This window comes from Bubalus bubalis, chromosome 1, assembly GCF_019923935.1.
Source record: "Bubalus bubalis isolate 160015118507 breed Murrah chromosome 1, NDDB_SH_1, whole genome shotgun sequence".
In the NCBI taxonomy this organism is placed as follows: Eukaryota; Metazoa; Chordata; class Mammalia; order Artiodactyla; family Bovidae; genus Bubalus; species Bubalus bubalis.
Genome location: NC_059157.1, coordinates 156,433,727 through 156,454,563, shown reverse-complemented (window position 1 = coordinate 156,454,563; position 20,837 = coordinate 156,433,727). Strand labels below are relative to the sequence as shown.

The 20,837-nt window shown below is 39.6% G+C and overlaps 1 protein-coding gene across 3 annotated transcripts in view; it reads left to right on the top strand.

Annotated features, from left to right (window-relative positions):
* The window catches only part of KCNAB1 (potassium voltage-gated channel subfamily A regulatory beta subunit 1), a 461,725-nt gene that overhangs the window by 157,193 nt on the left and 283,695 nt on the right, over window positions 1-20,837 (top strand). Inside the window, exon 1 of one of the 3 annotated variants that reach the window (XM_025289406.3) lies at window positions 12,792-16,299. The exons of the other annotated variants lie outside the window; for them this stretch is intronic. Coding sequence (XP_025145191.1) covers window positions 16,079-16,299 — 221 coding nt within the window. The 5' untranslated portion in view covers window positions 12,792-16,078. Of the gene's footprint in view, window positions 1-12,791; window positions 16,300-20,837 lie in introns of those variants that run through there. 3 annotated transcript variants of the gene reach the window in all.

The following is a 20,837-nucleotide window of genomic DNA, read 5'->3' as shown; positions in this document are numbered from 1 at the left end:
AACTAGGATAATTAGTAAGGATAATTTAGTACAGATAATTTACCTCTCAAATTTAGGTCTATGATCCATTTGCAGTTGAGTTTTGTATAGGATGTGAGGCAAGTGTCTGAGTTCTTTTTTGTTTTTTGCATGTGAATATCCAATTGTACTAGCACCATTCTTTGAAAAAGACTATACTTTCCCAGTTGAATTGTATGGACACAATTGCTAAAAACCAATTGGCCATAAATGTAAAAACTTATTTGTGAACTCTGAGTCTTTTCCATTAATCTATATGCATATCCTTCACCAACACCACTCTCTTGATTACTATAGCTTTATAGTAAGTTTTGAAATCAGAGAGTGTAAGTCCTCTGGTTCTTCTTACTCAAAATATTTTGGCTATTTAAGAGTTCTGCATTTCCACATAAATTTTAGAATAAGCTTGTCATTTTTTTATAAAGATCTGCTGAGCTTGATAGGGATTGTATTGAATTTCAGTTTGGGGAGAGTTGCCATCTTGACAACTTGTCCTTAGTATTGACTATTTCAATGTGTGAACATGAACATTAGTTAAATGTTTAATTTCTCAGCAATATTTGTAGTATTCAGTATATGACTTGAATTTATTTTGCTAAATTTATTTCTAAGTTTTTTATTCTCTTTGATCTGGCAAATAAATTTGTTTTCTTAAATTGTTCATTGCTAGTATGTAAATATATAATAGATTCTGGTATATTGATCTTACATTCTGTGACCTCATTAAATTCATTTTGTACTTCAAGTGCTTACTTTTTTGTTTTTTGCCTTCCTTTCTGTTAAACAGATGTTTCAATTCCTTTGTTGATTTTTTAAAATGATTTTTTTTAGTTATTTCTTACTGATTGCTATAATGATTAAAATATGTACTTTAACTTTTCACAATCTACTCCAGAGTAAAATTAACTTCGTTCTGTTAAAACATAGAAATTTTGCTTCAGTAGAGATTCATGTTCCATTCATTCCCCACCTTTTGTACTGTTACATATACATTATACTACTAATTGTATAAAATATCTAGTACATTATATACATGTATAGTTTATAATCACAACAAAGTGGTGTTAAAATTATTGGTTTATACAATATTATATCTTTTAATATTATGTCCAAATTCCTTTCATTCCCTGTAAATAAATTATGGTTTAATATTTCAGAACTATCCTTCCATTTTAGAGACTGGTCTACTTTGGCCTCAGTAACCATTCTGATGAATCAGTCTCCTTAGTATCTGTCTTAAATTGTTGAGTTTCCACAGCTTCATTTTTAATGAGGAGTGTTCAGTCCTTATGGATTTAATGTCATTCCTGGATAGTTGGTCTCATACTGAGTCATATGACTGAAAGTCTCTTTTCTTATAACTGAGTCTGGAATTCAAGTTCCAGTTAAATTTGATATTCTCTAGTCCTGGATCACATAATGCTATATGACTACTAGATTCTAACATCTCTGCTAACATGATAGTTCAAATTTTTACCCAAAAGAAAGATGAACAATAAACCTTGGGGTTACTCTTGATCAGGAATATGGTAATAATGATATCAACAAGCCAACCATTTCTTGGGGTTTTATCACAGTCTTCTCTAGTGACTCAGATGGTAAAGAGTCTTCCCGGCAATGTGGGAGATCCAGATTCGATCCCTGGGTTGGGAAGATGCCCTGGAGAAGGGAATGACAACCCACCCCAGTATTCTTGTCTGGAGAGTCCCATAGATGGAGGAGCCTGGTGGGTCCCAACCATCAGGTCGCAAAGAGTCAGACATGACTGAGTGACTGACATACTCACTGCTAGTTCCTCCATAGCTTGTATGCCTCACAGCTTCCATCTCACTTTTTCATTCCCGTCTGATTTGTGTTATTGCTGCTTCTAGTGTTATTGCTGCTTATACCTCCCAAGTAGTCCATGCACCATTATTTCACTCCTGCCCCTTTCTCAGGCCAGTTCCTCTTCCAGAGAGGGCTTCTGTTTAGTGGGCCATTCTATTCTCAACATGAATGTGATGACTGATGGCCTTTTCATATGGATTCTTTATGTGTGATCTCTATGCCTAAGCTGGTTCTGTTCTTCCTGGGCAAAGAGCTTCTGTGTGGGGCCTGGGCAGACCAACCTTCCTTCTTTGATCCAGGAAAACTTTCTTGCTTCTCTCTTATTATATAAACCACTCTCAGATAAGAGCTGCTCAAACCCATATTCTGAATGGGTTTATATCCCCATACAGTCTTGGACTGTTTTGTTGTATTTTCAGTTTTGCCCTCTTGTCAGATTGGAAAGCAAGTCCACTGCCTTCTTCTCTCCCCATCTTTTTCCTATCTTCCTCCCATTTAACCCATGCCTTTCCCAAGCTGACCACAGTCAGTTTAATGGGAAGCCCCCAAAAGATATGTCCATGTCCTAATCCCTGAGACCTATGAATATGACCTTATTTGGAAAAAAAAAAAAACTTTATAGATGTAATGAAGTTAAAGATCTTGGAGTTAGATCACCCTGTATTACCTAGATGGACTCTAGACTCAGTGCCAAGTGTCCTTATGAGAGACAGAAGAGGAAAAGACACAGACACATGGAGAAGGCCATTTGAAAGTGGATTCAGAGACTGGAGGGATGTAGTCACAAGGGATGCTGGAAGATGCAAAGACTGAATTGTCCCCTAGAGTGTAGCCCTACTGACACCTTGATTTCAGACTTCTGGCCTCCAGAATTGTAAGTGAATAAATATTTGTTGTCTTAAGCCATCAAGTTTGTAATAATTTTTGATGGCAGTCCTAGGAAACTAATGTAGTAACCTTTTCCCAAACCTGACCAACCACCTCCCTATGGATTCAGTCAACAGATTATACTCAAGTTTTGTGTCTCTTTTCCAAATCAATCTCTACATTTGATTTTTAGCTACTTTTTTTTTCTTTCTCTGTCCCCTCATTTTGACTAATTTGTCAATATTTCTAACATCTCCACAGAAATACCATGTTACATTCCTCCCCTATTTCATTCCATCACAAAGGAAGTATGTAAAAAAATAAGTAAAATGTATGGAGAAGGGTGAATACAGAATACTGGGGACAAACCACAGTTATTAAAGATGTCTTAGAAGTTTCAACATAGAGGTTTGATTTCTATATAGCAGATTTCCACCTGGTCTGGCACTACTTCAGGGGTTGGTATAAGTCCATCTATTCAGTCAGGGGAAATTAGTAAAGCACCTCTCTGCATAGCTGTATGATAGGATGATTGAGACATGTCCTTTTCTCCTAAGGAGCTCAGTTTGCCTTAATTTGATTAACTGTGGACTTGAATCAGTCGTGTCTGACTCTTTGCGACCCCATGGACTATACAGTCCATGGACTTCTCCAGGCCAGAATACTGGAGTGGGTAGCCTTTCCCTTCTCCAGAGGATCTTCCCAACCCAGGGATCAAACCCAGGTCTCCCACATTGCAGGCTGATTCTTTACCAGCTGAGCCACAAGGGAAGCCCATAATTTTTGCATAGGGTTCCTTCCCTTTAGTAGAGCCCAGTTCCCAGGAGGATCAGCCAGGCTTATTTGGGAAAATTTGTAGTCAGTCTTACCAAAAGCCCCTGTAATAGTCCATGTTTAACTATTGCTGTCCTTAGTGGATCAGACCACTTCTTGCCTGCCTTCCCAGCAGGAATCCATATCAGGTCTACAGAGAAACAAACAGTCAGCAAAGCTTAATGGTCACATCCAAGATAATCTGCTCCCAGATTCTTGTGTGTTAAAAATTAAGCTGACTTGGCTTAGTGACATTTATCCGACAGTACTGTGCTTAAGTCACTCAGTCGTGTCTGACTCTTTGTGACCCCATGGACTTTAGCCCGTCAGCTCCGCTGTCCATGGGGATTCTCCAGGCAAGAAAACTGGAGTGGGTTGCCATTTCCTTCTCCAATCCCACAGTACTGGGGGCTGTGAAATAAAATATTAAAAAGTCATTGGTCTTTTCTTCCTGATAACTATGCCTATGGGCTCCTCATGCTTCAAGCATCATTTCTTTTCTCTGGGTACCACATTTTTGATCCATAATACAAAAGTAATATGTACTCATAGCAGAAAATAATATACTATTAAAATAAAGAAAATAAAAATCACCCATAGTTCCACCACCCATTATCATTATCCCTACCTATTATCAGTAGGCAACTACCGATAATATTTGGGTATATCAAATATATCCAATATAAGAAATATATTTGGGCATATATTTTTATTTCTCTGCAGAGATAGATAATTTTTGCTTCTGTCAAAATAGGCTCATACTGTGCATATGATTTTGTAAACTGTTTTTTTCAGCTCACAGTGCATTGTGAACATTTTCCCATCTATTAGAACAAACAGTGGGAAGTATCATTCTTCCATCAGCAAGTTTTACCTCATGGCTGGCTGATTCAGCGGTCTCCTACTGGTCTTCCTGTACTGAGTCTTTTACAATTCCAGGCCATTCTATTGGCTTCCAGATGGGTCTTCCAAAAATACTCTTTACACCCTGGATCAGAATCCCTGATGAACTTTCTACCTTCAACCTCTCCCAACTGCCCTGAGGGTGGAGTCTTCACCCAGACTTTTATTCCAGGCTTTTCTCAACAGACTCCAACTGATTTATGTACATTTGTTTTATATAATTTCTTCTGTAAATCCCTTTTTCAACAAGATTCTATCTAACATTATTACTTGTTATTTCCTGATAAGCTTCTCCACCTCCTCATCTTTGCTAAGGCTACTTCCTCTCTCCCCTACTCTCCTTCCTTGCCTGGGAGCTTCTCTGTACTTAATATACACCATGATTTTTGTAACTGCAACTGTAACTGCAACTCCCAATGATCTTTCCCTCTTCCTCTAGAGAGTGTGTTATGACTATACCACTTGTCCTGACGTATACAATAGACAGTAATTATCACTGAATGTCTGCACATGCCCCAGCCAGGAAGAGGAGCCCTGAGGGGAGGGGCTGAGTCCTCTGCTTCTTTGCCTCATAGAACTTGTCAACTAAACAATGGAAAATGTATGTTGATGTGGTGGTCAATGCATGGTGATGACAAATAAGCCACTTAAGGATAGATAATGTCCAAAAATGGGGGAAAAACCCCAAACGAACAACAAATGCCAAGAGATAGTATTAAGTAAGTGATACATACCTTGAACAGTATTTAACTTTATACAACAAGGACAGCAACATCAGTAACAACCATCACAAAACTATGCATGGAAAAGAAAAAACCCGATAACCAAGGAGATATTGACAAAATGTTAAAATCTGGAAGTCTGGATAAATGCATGACATTTTTTTTCCCTTCTTGTCTCCATGTCTCCCTGTTTCCTCTTAGTTGAATTTGCAATAAGCTTATAATAGATAAAATAGATTAAACTTTAAATTTTATTTTGCTTACAAGAGTAATGCATGTAAATTATAAAAACTTCAGACAGTACAGCCCTTGTTGACGCATAAGGTGAGAACTTGATGTTTATTTAGTCCAAAATGAGTTTCATTTAAATGTGAGGAAAGCCTGAAGTGTCTCCTACAAGAACTTCCTGTGATCTGCCACAGGGAAAGATTTAAATGAGAAAGAATCCCATAGGATCTTAGATCTGCTCTTTTACAACACCTTCCCTTTGAAAATGAACTGACTAGAGAAGTGAGGAAATACATCTTTTTATAAAAATGTATTAGATACTATGCTGTAGAGTGACTTGTGTAATAATGGCTTTTCTCACCCAAAGAAGAACAACAAATTTGAACTGAAGCAAGGGGATTTTTACCCATTACATATTTTTGGAAGGACCTTTAGGTTGGTTATTTTTTCAGCCCCATTGGGCATGGGTGATTTATATGGTAAGCCCTTTTGGAGTTTGACTCACTTCTCAGTTTTGCAAGACTGATGATGAATGCTTTTGTAAATCCACCTATAGAATAATTAGTTGCGAACTCAATTAACTTTTAATAAAGGCTAGCTTTTTTTCTTTCTTTCTTCTGGAATGAGATAATGGCTGTAGAAGGCTTTGGCACAATACCTGGCACATAGTGGGTGCTCAAAAAGTTTTCTCTCCCTTCCTTCTACAGTATTTTAGATTTAAGTTGCCACGAAGTAGAAGTTTATAGTATACTATCTTCGGTTCAGTTCAGTTCAGTCGCTTAGTCATGTCCGACTCTTTGTGAACCCATGAATTGCAGAATGCCAGGCCTCCCTGTCCATCACTAACTCCCGGAGTTCACTCAAACTCACATCCGTCGAGTCGGTGATGTCATCCAGCCATTTCATCCTCTGTCGTCCCCTTCTCCTCCTGCCCCCAATCCCTCCCAGCATCAGAGTCTTTTCCAATGATTCAACTCTTCACATGCGGTGGCCAAAGTACTGGAGTTTCAGCTTTAGCATCATTCCTTCCAAAGAACACCCAGGACCCATCTCCTTTAGAATGGACTGGTTGGATCTCCTTGCAGTCCAAGGGACTCTCAAGAGTCTTCTCCAACACCACAGTTCAAAAGCATCAATTCTTCAATGCTCAGCCTTCTTCACAGTCCAACTCTCACATCCATACATGACCACTGGAAAAACCATAGCCTTGACTAGACAGACCTTTGTTGGCAAAGTAATGTCTCTGCTTTTGAATATGCTATCTAGGTTGGTCATAATTTTCCTTCCAAGGAGCAAGCGTCTTTTAATTTCATGGCTGAAATCACTATCTGCAGTGATTTTGGAGCCCAGAAAAATAAAGTCTGACACTGTTTCCACTGTTTCCCCATCTATTTCCCATGAAGTGGTGGGACCGGATGCCATGTTCTTCGTTTTCTGAATGTTAAGCTTTAAGCCACCTTTTTCACTCTCCACTTTCACTTTCATCAAGAGGCTTTTGAGTTCCTCTTCACTTTCTGCCATAAGGGTGGTGTCATCTGCATATCTGAGGTTATTGATATTTCTCCTGGCAATCTTGAGTCCAGCTTGTGCTTCTTCCAGCCCAGTGTTTCTCATGATGTACTCTGCATACAAGTTAAATAAGCAGGGTGACAATATACAGCCTTGACATACTCCTTTTCCTATTTGGAACCAGTCTGTTGTTCCATGTCCAGTTCTAACTGTTGCTTCCTGACCTGCATATAGGTTTCTCAAGAGGCAGGTTAGGTGGTCTGGTATTCCCATCTTTTTCAGAATTTTCCACAGTTTATTGTGATCCACATAGTCAAAGGCTTTGGCATAGTCAATAAAGCAGAAATAGATGTTTTTCTGGAACTCTCTTGCTTTTTCCATGATCCAGCAGATGTTGGCAATTTGGTCTCTGGTTCCTCTGCTTTTTCTAAAACCAGCTTGACCATATGGAAGTTCACGGTTCACATATTGCTGAAGCCTGGCTTGGAGAATTTTGAACTTTACTAGCATGTGAGATGAGTGCAATTGCGCAGTAGTTTGAGCATTCTTTGGCATTGCCTTTCTTTGGGATTGGAATGAAAAGTGACCTTTTCCAGTCCTGTGGCCACTGCTGAGTTTTCCAAATTTGCTGGCATATTGAGTGCAGCACTTTCACAGCATCATCTTTCAGGATTTGGAATAGCTCAACTGGAAATCCATCACCTCCACTAGTTTTGTTCATAGTGATGCTTTCTAAGGCCCACTTGACTTCACATTCCAGGATGTCTGGCTCTAGGTGAGTGATCACACCATCGTGATTATCTGGGTCGTGAAGATCTTTTTTGTACAGTTTTTGTGTATTCTTGCCATCTCTTCTTAATATCTTCTGCTTCTGTTAGGTCCATACCATTTCTGTCCTTTATTGTGCCCATCTTTGCCTGAAATGTTTCCTTGGTACCTCTAATTTTCTTGAAGAGATCTCTAGTCTTTCCCATTCTGTCGTTTTCCTCTATTTCTTTGCATTGATTGCTGAGGAAGGCTTTCTTATCTCTTCTTGCTATTCTTTGGAATTCTGCCTTCAGATGCTTATATCTTTCCTTTTCTCCTTTGCTTTTCACTTCTCTTCTTTTCACAGCTATTTGTAAGGCCTCCCCAGACAGCCATTTTGCTTTTTTGCATTTCTTTTCCATGGGAATGGTCTTGATCCCTGTCTCCTGTACAATGTCACGAACCTCCATCCATAGTTCATCAGGCACTCTATCTATCAGATCTAGTCCCTTAAATCTATTTCTCACTTCCACTGTATAATCATAAGGGATTTGATTTAGGTCATACCTGAATGGTCTAGTGGTTTTCCCTACTTTCTTCAATTTAAGTCTGATTTTGGCAATAAGGAGTTCATGATTTGAGCCACAGTCAGCTCCCAGTCTTGTTTTTGCTGACTGTATAGAACTATAGTATTTTCTAATATACTATCCATTTATATACTATCTATATATATTCTAATATACTATCTTAGAAATCACCAGTTCTTTGAAGCACATAGTTTTCTTTTGCTGAAATAGTGATTTGGTCTCTACTTGTTCCTGGCTATGTGTTAGCTCAGTTGGTAAAGAATCTGCCTGCAATGCAGTTTGATTCTTGGGTCAGGAAGATCCACTGGAGAAGGGATAGGCTACCCACTCCCATATTCTTGAGTTTCCCTCATGGCTCAGCTGGTAAAGAATCCACCTGCAATGTGGGTGACTGGGGTTTGGGGTTTGATCCCTGGATTGAGAAGTTCCCCTGGAGACGAGAAAGCCTCCCCAACTCCAGTATTCTGGCCTGGAGGATTCATTGGACTGTATAGTCCATGGAGTTGCAAAGAGTTGGACATGACTGAGCGACTTTCACTTTCACGTGACCATCACGATGTGGCTGTCCATACCTATAAATGTGCGCTGCAACTTTCAGAGTAGATGTCAACAGCTCAGAATAAACTCCCGGAGACTATAGTTGAGAATGTTGTTTTTTCTTTTTTAAGTTCCTGCATTACCTACACAAAGGATGACTGTATGGGGCGATGTGGACGTTGATGACTCTGAGTTAAACATTCAGAAGCATCAAACTCTGAATGTGAACACATTTTGGGAATACATTAAATAGTTTATTCCCTTTACATTTTTTTTATAGGTATGTATGTACAAGAATGAAATTTTGGGCAGAAAAGTCTAAGTGTAAAAAGACTCTTTTGATAAATTTAAAATGTAAAATCTGAGGGATGAAAAAGCATTGTGTTATAATTAATTGACCACAATTTCTATTTTAGTGGTGTACAAGGTAATGATGTATCTTGTGGTTAATGGTATCTTAAATTGGATGAAGTATAATAATTCTAATTATCTTTGAAAACAAATTCTCTCTGTGTTAAGCTCTTTAGGAAAATCTTTTATCTAAAGACATGGCAAATATTTCCGACCAGTTTGTTGTATTAGAAGGCAGTGGGAGAAATTATACTAATGGCTATAATTTAGGAAGAATTAATGACATTTGTTAAAAAAAAAAAAACAGACCTCTGTCCCTATTTCCTCCCAGATCTATATCCATGTTCCAGACAAAGCTTATAAAAAATTACTTTCCATGAAGAAGGCTGAGCAAAATAATCTGAATTGTGAATTTCTTCCACACCTGCTTTCTATAACACTATGCATCTTGCCTCAAATAAAGTGATAAATATGAAAGATATTGCTGATACATCTGTTGTGTCAGAAGTTTCAGATTAAGGAAATATTTATCAGTGGCTGAAGGTATAGTTTGTGTTCACTGAAAACCTTAACTATCCTTTACTTATATTTGGTTTTGAACTTGTGGCTGGGGGTTTGAGAACGCTTATAGGGGTCCTAGTAGGGGTTCTCTGTTGAAACTTTTCTTCCAGGGAAGCAGAAGGGTAGACATCTGGAAGTTTCTTCTATTTAGCATAGCCTTGAGTGTTTTCAGTTTGTCCTTTCAGTTTTACTTATTATTCTAAAACCTGTGCCTATGCAAATGTGGGCCCATGCTAATTTTCATGGTTGGTTCAACTTGTCAGAATGTAATAATTTGTTCTTTAAACCCACGTGTTAAGTATTTCCGATAAATAGGAAACTTACATCCTAACAATTCCTCTTTTAATCACAAATAATAGGCACATAAAGTGGCTTGCCATCTGTACATTTGCATGTTTAAGATTCTTCACATATTAGCAGATTCTTTTCTGTTTTGAATGAATCCAGTTTTGCCTGGCTGCATACTCAAATGTTTCCTGGCTCCTGTGGGCTGTGGTTTCCAATGGAATATAAAGCATAAGTTCTAAGCAGACTGAGCACAAGGCATTTGGCTCTGACTTTATCTGTGGGAAATCGAATCAATCAAAAATTTGCCAGGTAATTGGGAAAAAGTTTTTTGCTTGCATAATAAGAATAATGTATTATGAAGTATTTGGAAAGGTTGATTAAACAGTATACTCAAAAGCTACCAGGCATGGCTTATTTAACTGTTCTGAAATTTTTAGACTTTCGCTATTGAATTTCTTTCCCTCACTCATAATAAGACTAGGACTTCCTTCAAATTATAGTCATAAAATGGCACTATTTCAATCCTTTCTCACAGGAAGTCCTTGCAGTGAGGAGTAGTATGCACAGTGGTTAAGAGCCAAGTCTCTGGAGGCAGGTACCCCGAGGTAAATCCCAGATCTCAGTTTTTAGCTTGTGTCACCTTAGGCAAGTTGTTTAACTTCTCTGTGTCTTCCATTTTGTCCCCTGTAGATTGGAGTTGATGACATGGCATCTCCCTTTGGGATTATGTGAGGATTGAGTAAACTAATATATCTGAAGTGTTCCTAAGAGTTCCTGGGACATAGGAAGTGCTGTGTGAGTGTCACTGATATTGGTGATTGCTGGGGTCTCTGGGTAAGCTTGTTTGTGAGGAGATTAATGACTTCCCAATAACCTTGCTATTAATAAATGGAGATGGATACTGAGATATCAAGTGTCTGCTGTGGTTCAAGCACTGTTTCATGCCATTCCCACAGTCATTTTAAGAGGCATGTTTGGGCACCTAGTTTTCTATAAGGATAGAGACACGGGGAGGTTAAAAGTCCCACTCAGTGACATATGAGAAGGAAGGGGCACAGCGGAGCTGGGATTCACACCCAGCTCCCACTGATCCCATATCCTAGAGTCCTTCCATGTTACCAGAAAGACGCTATGCATGAGCATGAGAAGATAGGATGCGAGTTAAACAGCCTGTGGTCTCTTCCCAACCAGTTCTCTCACCATGACCCAGTGACTCTTTGACATAAACAGTATAGAATCCCAAATATCAGGTAATGAATACAGACCAGCTAAGACCCAGGCAGAGTTGCTGAATAAGTGATAATTTGACTCTATGTAATTTTGCAACCTTCACATCTCTCTGTAAAAGAACCTCATGGAATCTTATAGCACAAGAGAGGGTCTTGGAAGTAGATGCATATCCCTCTTCTATTTCAGGTGAAAGAACAGAGGCATAGAAAGGGATAAAGACATCCAAAGTCACAGGCAAAGTGACAGAGCTGGGTTTGCAACCAGGGCTAGGCCTACCAGTGCAGGCTTCTCTCCATTGCCTCATGACATTTCTGAGGTTATGGATTACAGATGCCCAGAATAAAGCAAAGTCTTAATAGGGTGAGTTCACCAAATAAGGAGATCATTAAGAACAAGTACTAAAAGTGTCTTGAAGACCACTACCTCTTTGTATCAAGAGCACCATGCAGAGGCTTCATGACTTGGTGGAAAGGAATAAATGGATTGTATTTGGAGCTCTTCCTTGGAGTACATTTGTATATTTGCTTAGAATTGTGGAGTGGCATGATAATGATATCCATCATGGTCTTTTAATGACTTTTAGGAGCATTTCTTCAGAGAATTCCAATAGTTTCTCTTGACCAATAATATAAAAATTAAAATAAAAACAATATTAACAGCTGTATTAGTTTGTTAGGACTGCCATAACAAAATACCATAGATTGGGTGACTGAAACAACAGAAATCTATTTTTTCACAATTCTAGAGGCTAGAAGTCCAAGATCAAAGTATCAGCAGGGCAGGTTTCTGAGGCCTCTCTATTTGACTTGCAGGTGGATTCTTTCTCTAGGTCTTCACATGATCTTCTCTCTGTGTGTGTCTTGATCTCCTTTTCTTATAAGAACACCAGTCAGATTGGATTAGGGCCCACCCTCATGACCTCATTTTACCTCAGTTGCTTCTCTAAAGAACTAATCTCTAACATAGTCACATTCTGAGGTACTTATTTGGGGTTAGGACTTTAACATATGAGTTTGGGTGGGGGGACCCAATAGCAGTAGATACATCTATAGCTACATATATATCTACATCACCATTTGTGTGTCTTATTTGAACCTGAAATAATAATAGTGAGAATCCTGTGATCTGATTGTGTGACATGGAAAGGTACACATTTGAAATCTAATTTTCCCAGCTCAATTAGCATGTGACCCATTAGCACCGACTTATGAGGAAAGAGCATTCTCCCAGCAACCATTATCTAATTTCCGGGCCTCTGAGACCAACTGCCCCACTAATGCTGGGAAGGGTGAGCACAGCCAGGGGTATGTCACCAGGCTGCTGGCTGGCTGCCAGAAAGCCCATGTAGCATTAGATCTGGAAAGGCTCACTGCAGGCAACCAGAAAGAGGCTAGCACTGTGAGCATCCCTCTGGCCTTGGTCCTCTGATTCTCTTTGAGGCAGGTACTAAAGGCGGACAGTTGTCAACACACAAGAGGCACAGACATGAATGTGGGGCAGTTATTGGTGCCTTTCAAGTGAGCAGGCTGTGTAAAACTAGAATATGCAGGGCTTTCTCTCTTTTTTTTTTAAGGATTCAAGTTTATAGAAAATTTTGGCATTTTCCCCATACCCCTCTCTTTCTCCTTTCTTCCCTTCTTTCTCACTTAGCTTCCTTATCATCTTCTCTCGATTATTAATATTTATGGAAGGCCTGCTCTGAACAAGGCACCTTGCTTTGTCCTCTGGGGGATAAATAAGTGACTCATAAGCGCTCTCTCTGCCTTGCATGTTTTATTCTGATAACCTAGTCCCTGTTCTGGTTTTGGTTATGCTTTCAGGCGTTGCTCTGCTAGTTCTTGGCAAACCTGAAAGCCACTCAGTTAACAGTGTCCAGACCTCACACACCCTAACACACTGTTCCTCCTCCCTAAGAACGGGCAGCTCTCTTACCTCAGTCCTGAGCTGCCTTCCCATACCTTTTCCCCCTCAGCCTGTGCCCAAGCTGGAGCCACTGGCTCCTGATCCCTCTGTGGTGATCACCATGTTCCTCTGTCTTGCTTCCCAGGCTGCTTTATTCTGCCTCTCCCTCCTTTTCTGAGCTGTTCTTTCTGATTCCTCCTACTACTTCCTCTTCTCACTTTGACTCTTTTCCTGATTCACATTGGTTATTCCCGATGAGCCAGCTTACTGTGAAAAAAAGAAAAGTTCTAATGATCTGCTTCCTCTCTGCCCATTGTTATTTATTCCAGGGAACAAAATTTTGCTTCAGGAGCTACTTCCCTGCAGCTGAGGGTAAAAAGAAGGCAGCCTAGGTTCATTTGTCCCTTTCCACAATACTTACCTCTTCCTAAAGTCACTTCCCAACCACTAAACGGTAGGCACTATATTTATTTTGTTAAATAAGGAGGGGGAAGAGCATGAAGGGTAGAGGATGAGATTCCACATTGTCATTTAAACCTTATATGCAGGTTATAAAATGTTATGATTTGATTCATTATGATTCATCTCTGGAATGAAATTCAAAATAGGTATGTATTCTATTTGAAAATTTCATTCATACAACTTAATTTGGGAAGAAGTAGTCAGAATTGCTATATATATACATACATATATATATATATATATGTCACATTGACACAGCCAGAGTGTATGTTCTCCTCACCCCAGCCAGTCTCTGGGAAGATAGACTTATTCCTCTCCAGCTAATCAAATTCATGTCCTAGGCAAAGTTCTGTAGTCTTTGAGGGCTGCCTGGGCTTCTGGAGGTCTAGTCTGCATCTAGGCTATCTTTGTATCCCAGCAACAAACAATCAGGTGCATAATAGGGATTCACTACAAATGTACAGGATAAATCAAAATGAAAAACTTTCTCTAGCCTCCTATAATCACTCTCCTGCTTAACTCTAGTGTACTTGCTGTCCGTACCACTCTTTCAAACTTTTTAAATTAATCTCTTTAAGGGTTATTGCCTTATTCTTCCCATCCAGGTTGCCCAGTTCCTTGAGAAGGATAGTGCTTCATTTTTTTCTCCACATTTCTTTCTAATGCCTAATATGGAGATGGTGTTTACAAATATCATTGATTTAAACACTTCCTTTTTTCTTGACAGCAGTTTCTGTTGGGAACCACCTTTAGAGAGCTGATTTTGCAGAAGGTGCAGTTTTAATTTTAAAACTTTAAAATTTTTAATTTAAAAAAATTTTATTTTTGGTTGCACTGGGTCTTTGTTGCAGTACACGGGCTTCTCATTGCAAGTCTTCTCGTTGCAGACACCAGCTTTAGAGCACTTGGACTTCAGGTGTGTTACACAGCACGCGAGCTCAGTAGTTCTGGTGCAAGGACTTTTTGCTCCCCTGCATGTGGGATCTTCCAGAATCAGAGATCTAACCCTTGTCCCCTGCATTGGTAGGCGGGTTCTTAACCACTGGACCACCAGGGAAGCCCCACAGTTTTATTGTAAGCATATCTATCTAAAAAAAAGCTCTGACTGCCATGCATTTCAAACAGATAAATTATTAGCCCCCTGCTGCTTGGTTTGGTTCAATCACATTTACTGAGGAGTTGCTTTGAATCTGATATTGAACCAGGCAATATTTCTGCCTCATAGGAACATTCAGAGAAGACAGGAGATGCCTTGCTGCCTACCCTTGACCTGGAGATAATGCTTGTCCTCACCAGCTGGTCATAGTCCCAGTCACATGCCCTGGACCTTTCTGGATGGTGACTTGGACCTTCTGCTTAGCTAGTGCAGCCCCCTTCTAGGTGCACTAAATTGCTGCCTCCTCTCCCATCCTTCACCCTCCTTTGTGAGCCAGAATAGATTTTGCAGCAAGTTAGGTTACTTGACTGAAAAGTCTGTACTGTCTTTTCAGTAAGCTTCAAACTAATTTGCTTAAGAAGTAAATAATATGCAAATGTGAAATAAATGCTGGTAAGGCTAATAACAGGGATTTCAAGCTGTGTTGTAACAAACCAGTCACAGAGCATTCACGTGTTAATTCACTGGCATGTTCTCTGGCATAAGCACCCCCATCTTTCCTTCCCCCATTCCAACTGTTGTGCTGCAGCAGAATTTGGTCTGAGTCTGGGCAGAGTCCCTCTTGAAAAGCAGCCCTCCAGCTTCTATTACAGCAAGAGTCTGGTGAAAGTGATTCTTGCTTTCCCCTCGCACACAAAGGCAAGGAGCTCTTTAAAGGGACCTTCCTGCTCCTCCATGCAGCCGCAAACCGTGTGGGTAGGGATTCAATGACCCAGGCTTTTGCCTGAAAATGAATGGGGAGGGGTCTTGAGGAGCTCCTAGGACCTCCCGGAGTGGGCCAGGGAGGGAGCTGACAGCCTGAGTGGATGGAGAGCACCGGTCCCTGGGGAGCGGCTTGCCATTAGCTGCTTCTTGGGATGCTCCACGCGCCAGTAGAGCATCCTGCCTTTGGTCCAGAGGGTGCTAGCGGCGCATCTTGCGGTATGCCTGCGTGGATTTGAGCCATCGCCCAGAGGCGAACCCGCATTCAGACACGGCGGACGGGCCTCTGCCAGGGCTGCGTGCAGTCAGCACGAATGCTTAGCTCCAGGCGTCTGCCCAAGCCTCCCGACTACATGGATTTGGCTGTTTAATCAAGCGAGATTACTGCCTGGGAAGATTTGCGAGCCTGATCCGCGCTCCAGCTGCTGTGACAACTTAAGGGCTGGCTGTTTACTTCTGTTGGTGTCTGGGACTCTGTCCTGCACCGCAGCCACTCCTGCCACTTTCCCGGACTCGGAAGTCAGCCGCGAGGACTCCTCTGCCGGCATTCCGAGGAAGAGGGAGCAAGGAGGGGTTAAAAGACGAGCAGACCCTCCCAACTGCTCGATTTCTCCTGACTGCCTGTGTTCTGGGGTTCTGAGAGGGACCGTGCGGTGCCCGGGGAAGCAATGCAAGTCTCCATAGCCTGCACCGAGCATAATTTGAAGAGTCGGAATGGTGAGGACAGACTTCTGAGCAAGCAGAGCTCCACCGCCCCCAATGTGGTGAACGCAGCCCGGGCCAAATTCCGCACGGTTGCTATCATCGCTCGCAGCCTAGGGACCTTCACCCCTCAGCATCACATCTCTCTCAAAGAGTCCACTGCAAAGCAGACTGGCATGAAATATAGGTATGGACGTATTGATAAGATTCCCTCTGCCCCCGGTTTCTGTGTTGTATTACAGGTGTAGTGGAGACAATTCAGCGGTTTTGAAAAGTGACTTACTTATTGGTGGGCTGCTTAATTTAGAATTTTCAGGTGTCTTTAAAATAGGAAACATGCCTTTCCTTAGGAAAGTGGAAAACCCAAGGTGGTTGTGTGGTGTTGTATTATGTATAGGACTTAAAAACTGTGGCCCATTTTGTATAGTCTAAAGTGTTATGAACACCTTAGGAGCTGTATGAATTTCGTCTTCAGAGAATAACACAGCAGCTGAAAACTGGTATTGAGATTAGAGTAGCTTTTCAAGAGCAAATGTGCCTGTCCTATTTTATGGTACAGACTGTAGTTTCGGTGATTATACTATTAAAAATAGTTTTCCATCTAGTACTGTATTCTTATTTATCTTTTGAAAGCTCAAGTTGACAAATGCTGGGCAGTCTTTTAAGGAAGTTCTGTTACAGGGAAGAAACACCTATACTGGTAAGTTAGTTTGAACACTGACATACTTAAACCCAAATTATTCTTGAAATACAGTGCAGACCTTATGAAATATAGAGAAAAAGTCAATTGTTGTAATATTACTGATTTCTTCATAAATTTTTAATCTCCCCTTCCCTCTATGCTGCTTTCCAGAGCTGGAAATCTTCCTGGTAATAGTTGATGCTCTCTTTAATAGGGAATGACTGAAATTTGAAAAGTAGAAAATTTCATTATTCAATTCTGTGACTCTTGCCTCCTCATTGTATTTGTTTTGTGCCGAATCTTTCTGACTTTCTTTCTTTAAAACTCCTGTGGTTTTTGTCTCTGAAAGTCTTTGCAGATGTAGAGAAGAGCTTATGATGTGTTTTCCAAAGGCTTTGGTGATTCTAGTTTGCTGATACGACTTTGTCCATTATTTATATTTAACTTTCCTTCATCTTTGTTAAGAACCAGGTTTTAGGATGAAAGGAACTTAATGCAATTAAAATAACTTCCGTGAACACTTAAGACTAGGTTTTCCTTGTGGGGATTCTGAAATAAGCATTCAAACCAATTTCTATAAAAGTTGTCCTTGAAAAAAGTTTCTTTGCAGAGTTAACAGGGAATCTCATTGAAAAAACAGCAAGCCTTGTTGTTTTGGTATATTTTTGAGCCATTAAGAAATAAAGCCTTGAATTTCATGGGGTAGACTGACTAAAAATTTATTGCTAAAGCGCTTTGCCCCAACTGTGGTACAATGCAAGTAGCCTAACTCCAGACAACTTCTTGAAGTATCACTGGTGTGAGGACCTCTGCTTTTTTTGATATTTCCAGGGTGGAGAATGGGGCCCCATGACAGGTTGGTAACTAGGACTGCAGTCTTGAGTGCACTGGCATTTTCTATTGCTGCTTCTGTGGCACACACCCAACCTCTGCCCCGTGGCCACGATGCTGCTCCGGGTGCACTTCAGCTGCTCTGATGGAGATGGAGATGAGTTGCTGCCTTCTTGGGCAGGGCCCCTGGGAACAGTACACTCAGGGTTAAAGCAGACTGCAGAGGTAATTTGAACCGTGGCCTTCAGCAGCACCTTGAGCTCTCTTTTTGTAAGCCAGAAGGGATATATAGTAACACCCTTCATTTCTTGTGGCAGAGTTTCGTAGTTGCTTGTGAATTAGTGTATTGGAAGAGTTTCCTCTTACGAAAGCAGGAGATTTCCATTATGGTTTTTCTGGTAATATAGCTCAGCTCAGTTTGAATGATAATACACACCAGAAGCTCAGTGTATAAGATTCACTTGGGCATCTTTCATTACTAGCAACTAGGGACAGCTCTTTCCTGACAAAAAGCTAGCCATCTGCAGTCTTCAGGACAACTTGAAGTATTTGCTGTTTATGGTGACTAGACATTACCTGGTTTCCACTCCCCCTCTTATTCTGAATTGTTCCATCTATGACAGGCAGGTGGTTTTGTGTGTGTGTGAGTGTGACTTAACTCCTTTGTCTTTCAAATTCTACTTAGAGTGACCTTTCAGGAAAGAGATCAGGAGATTATGCCAAATGTACACTAAGACTTCCTTAGGGTTGGAGAAAGAAAGAATAGAAAGACAGAAGCAGGAGGAAAAGAGACTATAATATACTTTATAAAAATGATAGAAATATTTTATTAGGTATATTTTTTGGCATTGATGTCACTAAAATATATTGTGCATGCAGAAAGTATTTATTACTAATAATGTAGCAAAAAATTTAAAAAATAATGCCATAGACTTGGGGAGGTAATTGGCTTGGGTAAACAATCAGGAGAATGCCTGAAGGATCTAGAATGGAAAATCAGTGGCTAATTGTGTTTATAATAATATTCTCATCCTTGAAAATGATTTCCATTGGCACAACTTAACTGGGATCCATGAATCCTATAGAAAGTAAAAATATTGTCTTTGTGTATATTTTTGAGGAGAGGGTTCATAGCATTGGTCAGAATTTTTAAAGTGTCTACCACTCAGTAATTGTCAAAAAAATGTTATGGAATGAAGAGATATCCATTTAATCAACAAATATTTACTGAGCACCTGTTCTGTGGCAAGAACCCTATTAGAAATGGGTACGCAAATGTATAGAAACCAGATAAGGTTTGGGGTTCGCATTCTTACGAAAACAGACCATGAATAAGCAAACTCACAAATACATAATAATTTTCTACTAAAAGATGTTTTTATGAAGGCCATATTTTGGGGGTTCATAGTCAGACCTCAACCAACCTATTTGTCCATTTTGAGGTTACTGTCTCAGTTATGGTTGCATCTTGGGGCACAAGTCACTGTGCCCATATCTGCCATCTATTTGCCATCCCAGGGACTTCTTTCAGGTTCCAACCTTGCTGTAGGGGGCTACCTGGCCATTGAGGACCTACTTACAACCCTGAGTAGAAGATTTCTACTCATTTAATACCTTATGACTTTTAAAGCAAAACTCATAACTTATAATTTCCATCCCGACATTGCCAACCTGACGTTAATCGGGAACTCATGAACTTGGGATTTTAGAAAGAATTAATATACACTTGTATGAAGCATCTGAATTTTGCAAGAATACTCAAAGCCACTTTTACCTTCACATCAGCATTGTGCAAGAATCTTGCATAAAATTAACTATTGTTTCAAGGCTGATGGTGAGAAAAAAAATCCACCAGAGCAATCTGCTATTCAAATGTCACTGTAAGTTCAAGAGAACAAAATTCCATCTAACATTTATCTTGGGAACTATCTTGTGTGTAGATAATACAGGACTATTGTGTTTCTTATCGTTTTTATACTTGTGCCTTATTAATACATAAGAGGTCCTTTATCTTAGTTTTGCATATATTTTTAATATTAGAGTTCATCACACTGTTAGAGTTTGATATACACTCTGCAGGTATACATGATAGATGTTTACATGATATATATACATGTGATGGGTATCACATAGAGGTAGATACATACATCAACCTTTTATCCTAAGAAAGGCAAATCACTCAGAAAAGGAATTAAGCCAGCTTTTTTTGGTTGCTTTTGTTTAATTGATTTATTGGGTGTTTTTTTTAAGATTTTTTTTTTTTTTTTAGAATGATTCAGCTACTAGTGATGGACGTGATCTCAGAGCTTTTGTTATTCATATTTAAGCACATTTGTGCTGATAAGCTACTCCTCTATTCCAAAATTTTTACTTTAGTTCCAGAACAAGTTGAATGTCCATGAACCCAATTTCATGAAAAAAGTATTATTTGTAACATATACATTTGTACCAATATAACTTTGTGTTATATAGTTGCATAAAACATGCTTTGAAATTCTTAAGAGAATTATTTACAAGAAGGAAATTGTCTGAGCAATAATCTTTAATTCCACTATAAAACTTCTCCTTTTTTGGAGTCAATCCATTTTACCTTTTTTTTTTTTTGGTCATTATTAAATTTTTTAATTCAAATAATTATAGATCACAGAAATTCACAAAAAAAAATACAGGGAATTTTTATGTAACTAAATGATTTTTCTCCATTGAGAATATCTTGTATAACTGTAGCACAGCATCAAAACTAGTAGATTGACATTACTGCAATCCACAGAATTTGTTCAGATTTTACTGGTTATCAGGTATTCATGTGTGTGTATTTCTATGTCTGTGCAATTAACCACATGTAGAAGTCTGTGTAACTGCCACCACAATGAAGCATTAAAATTGCTTCATCACCACAAGGCTCCCTCATACTACCCCTTTACAGTCACATCCATCCCCTTTTGCAGTCCTTAATCCTTAGCATCCACTAGTCGCTGATCCTCTATAATTTGTTGTTTCAAGAACATTATATAAATGGGATCATACAGTTTGTAATATTTTGGCATTGGCTTTTTCCATTCTGCATAACTCTCTTGAGACTCATCCAGATTGTGTGTATCAATAGTTCATTCCTTCTTACTGAGTAGTAGCTGATGGTAAGGATGTTTCACAATTTTTTTAACCATTCATTGAGTGAAGGACAATTGGGTTGTTGTCATCATAGATAACTT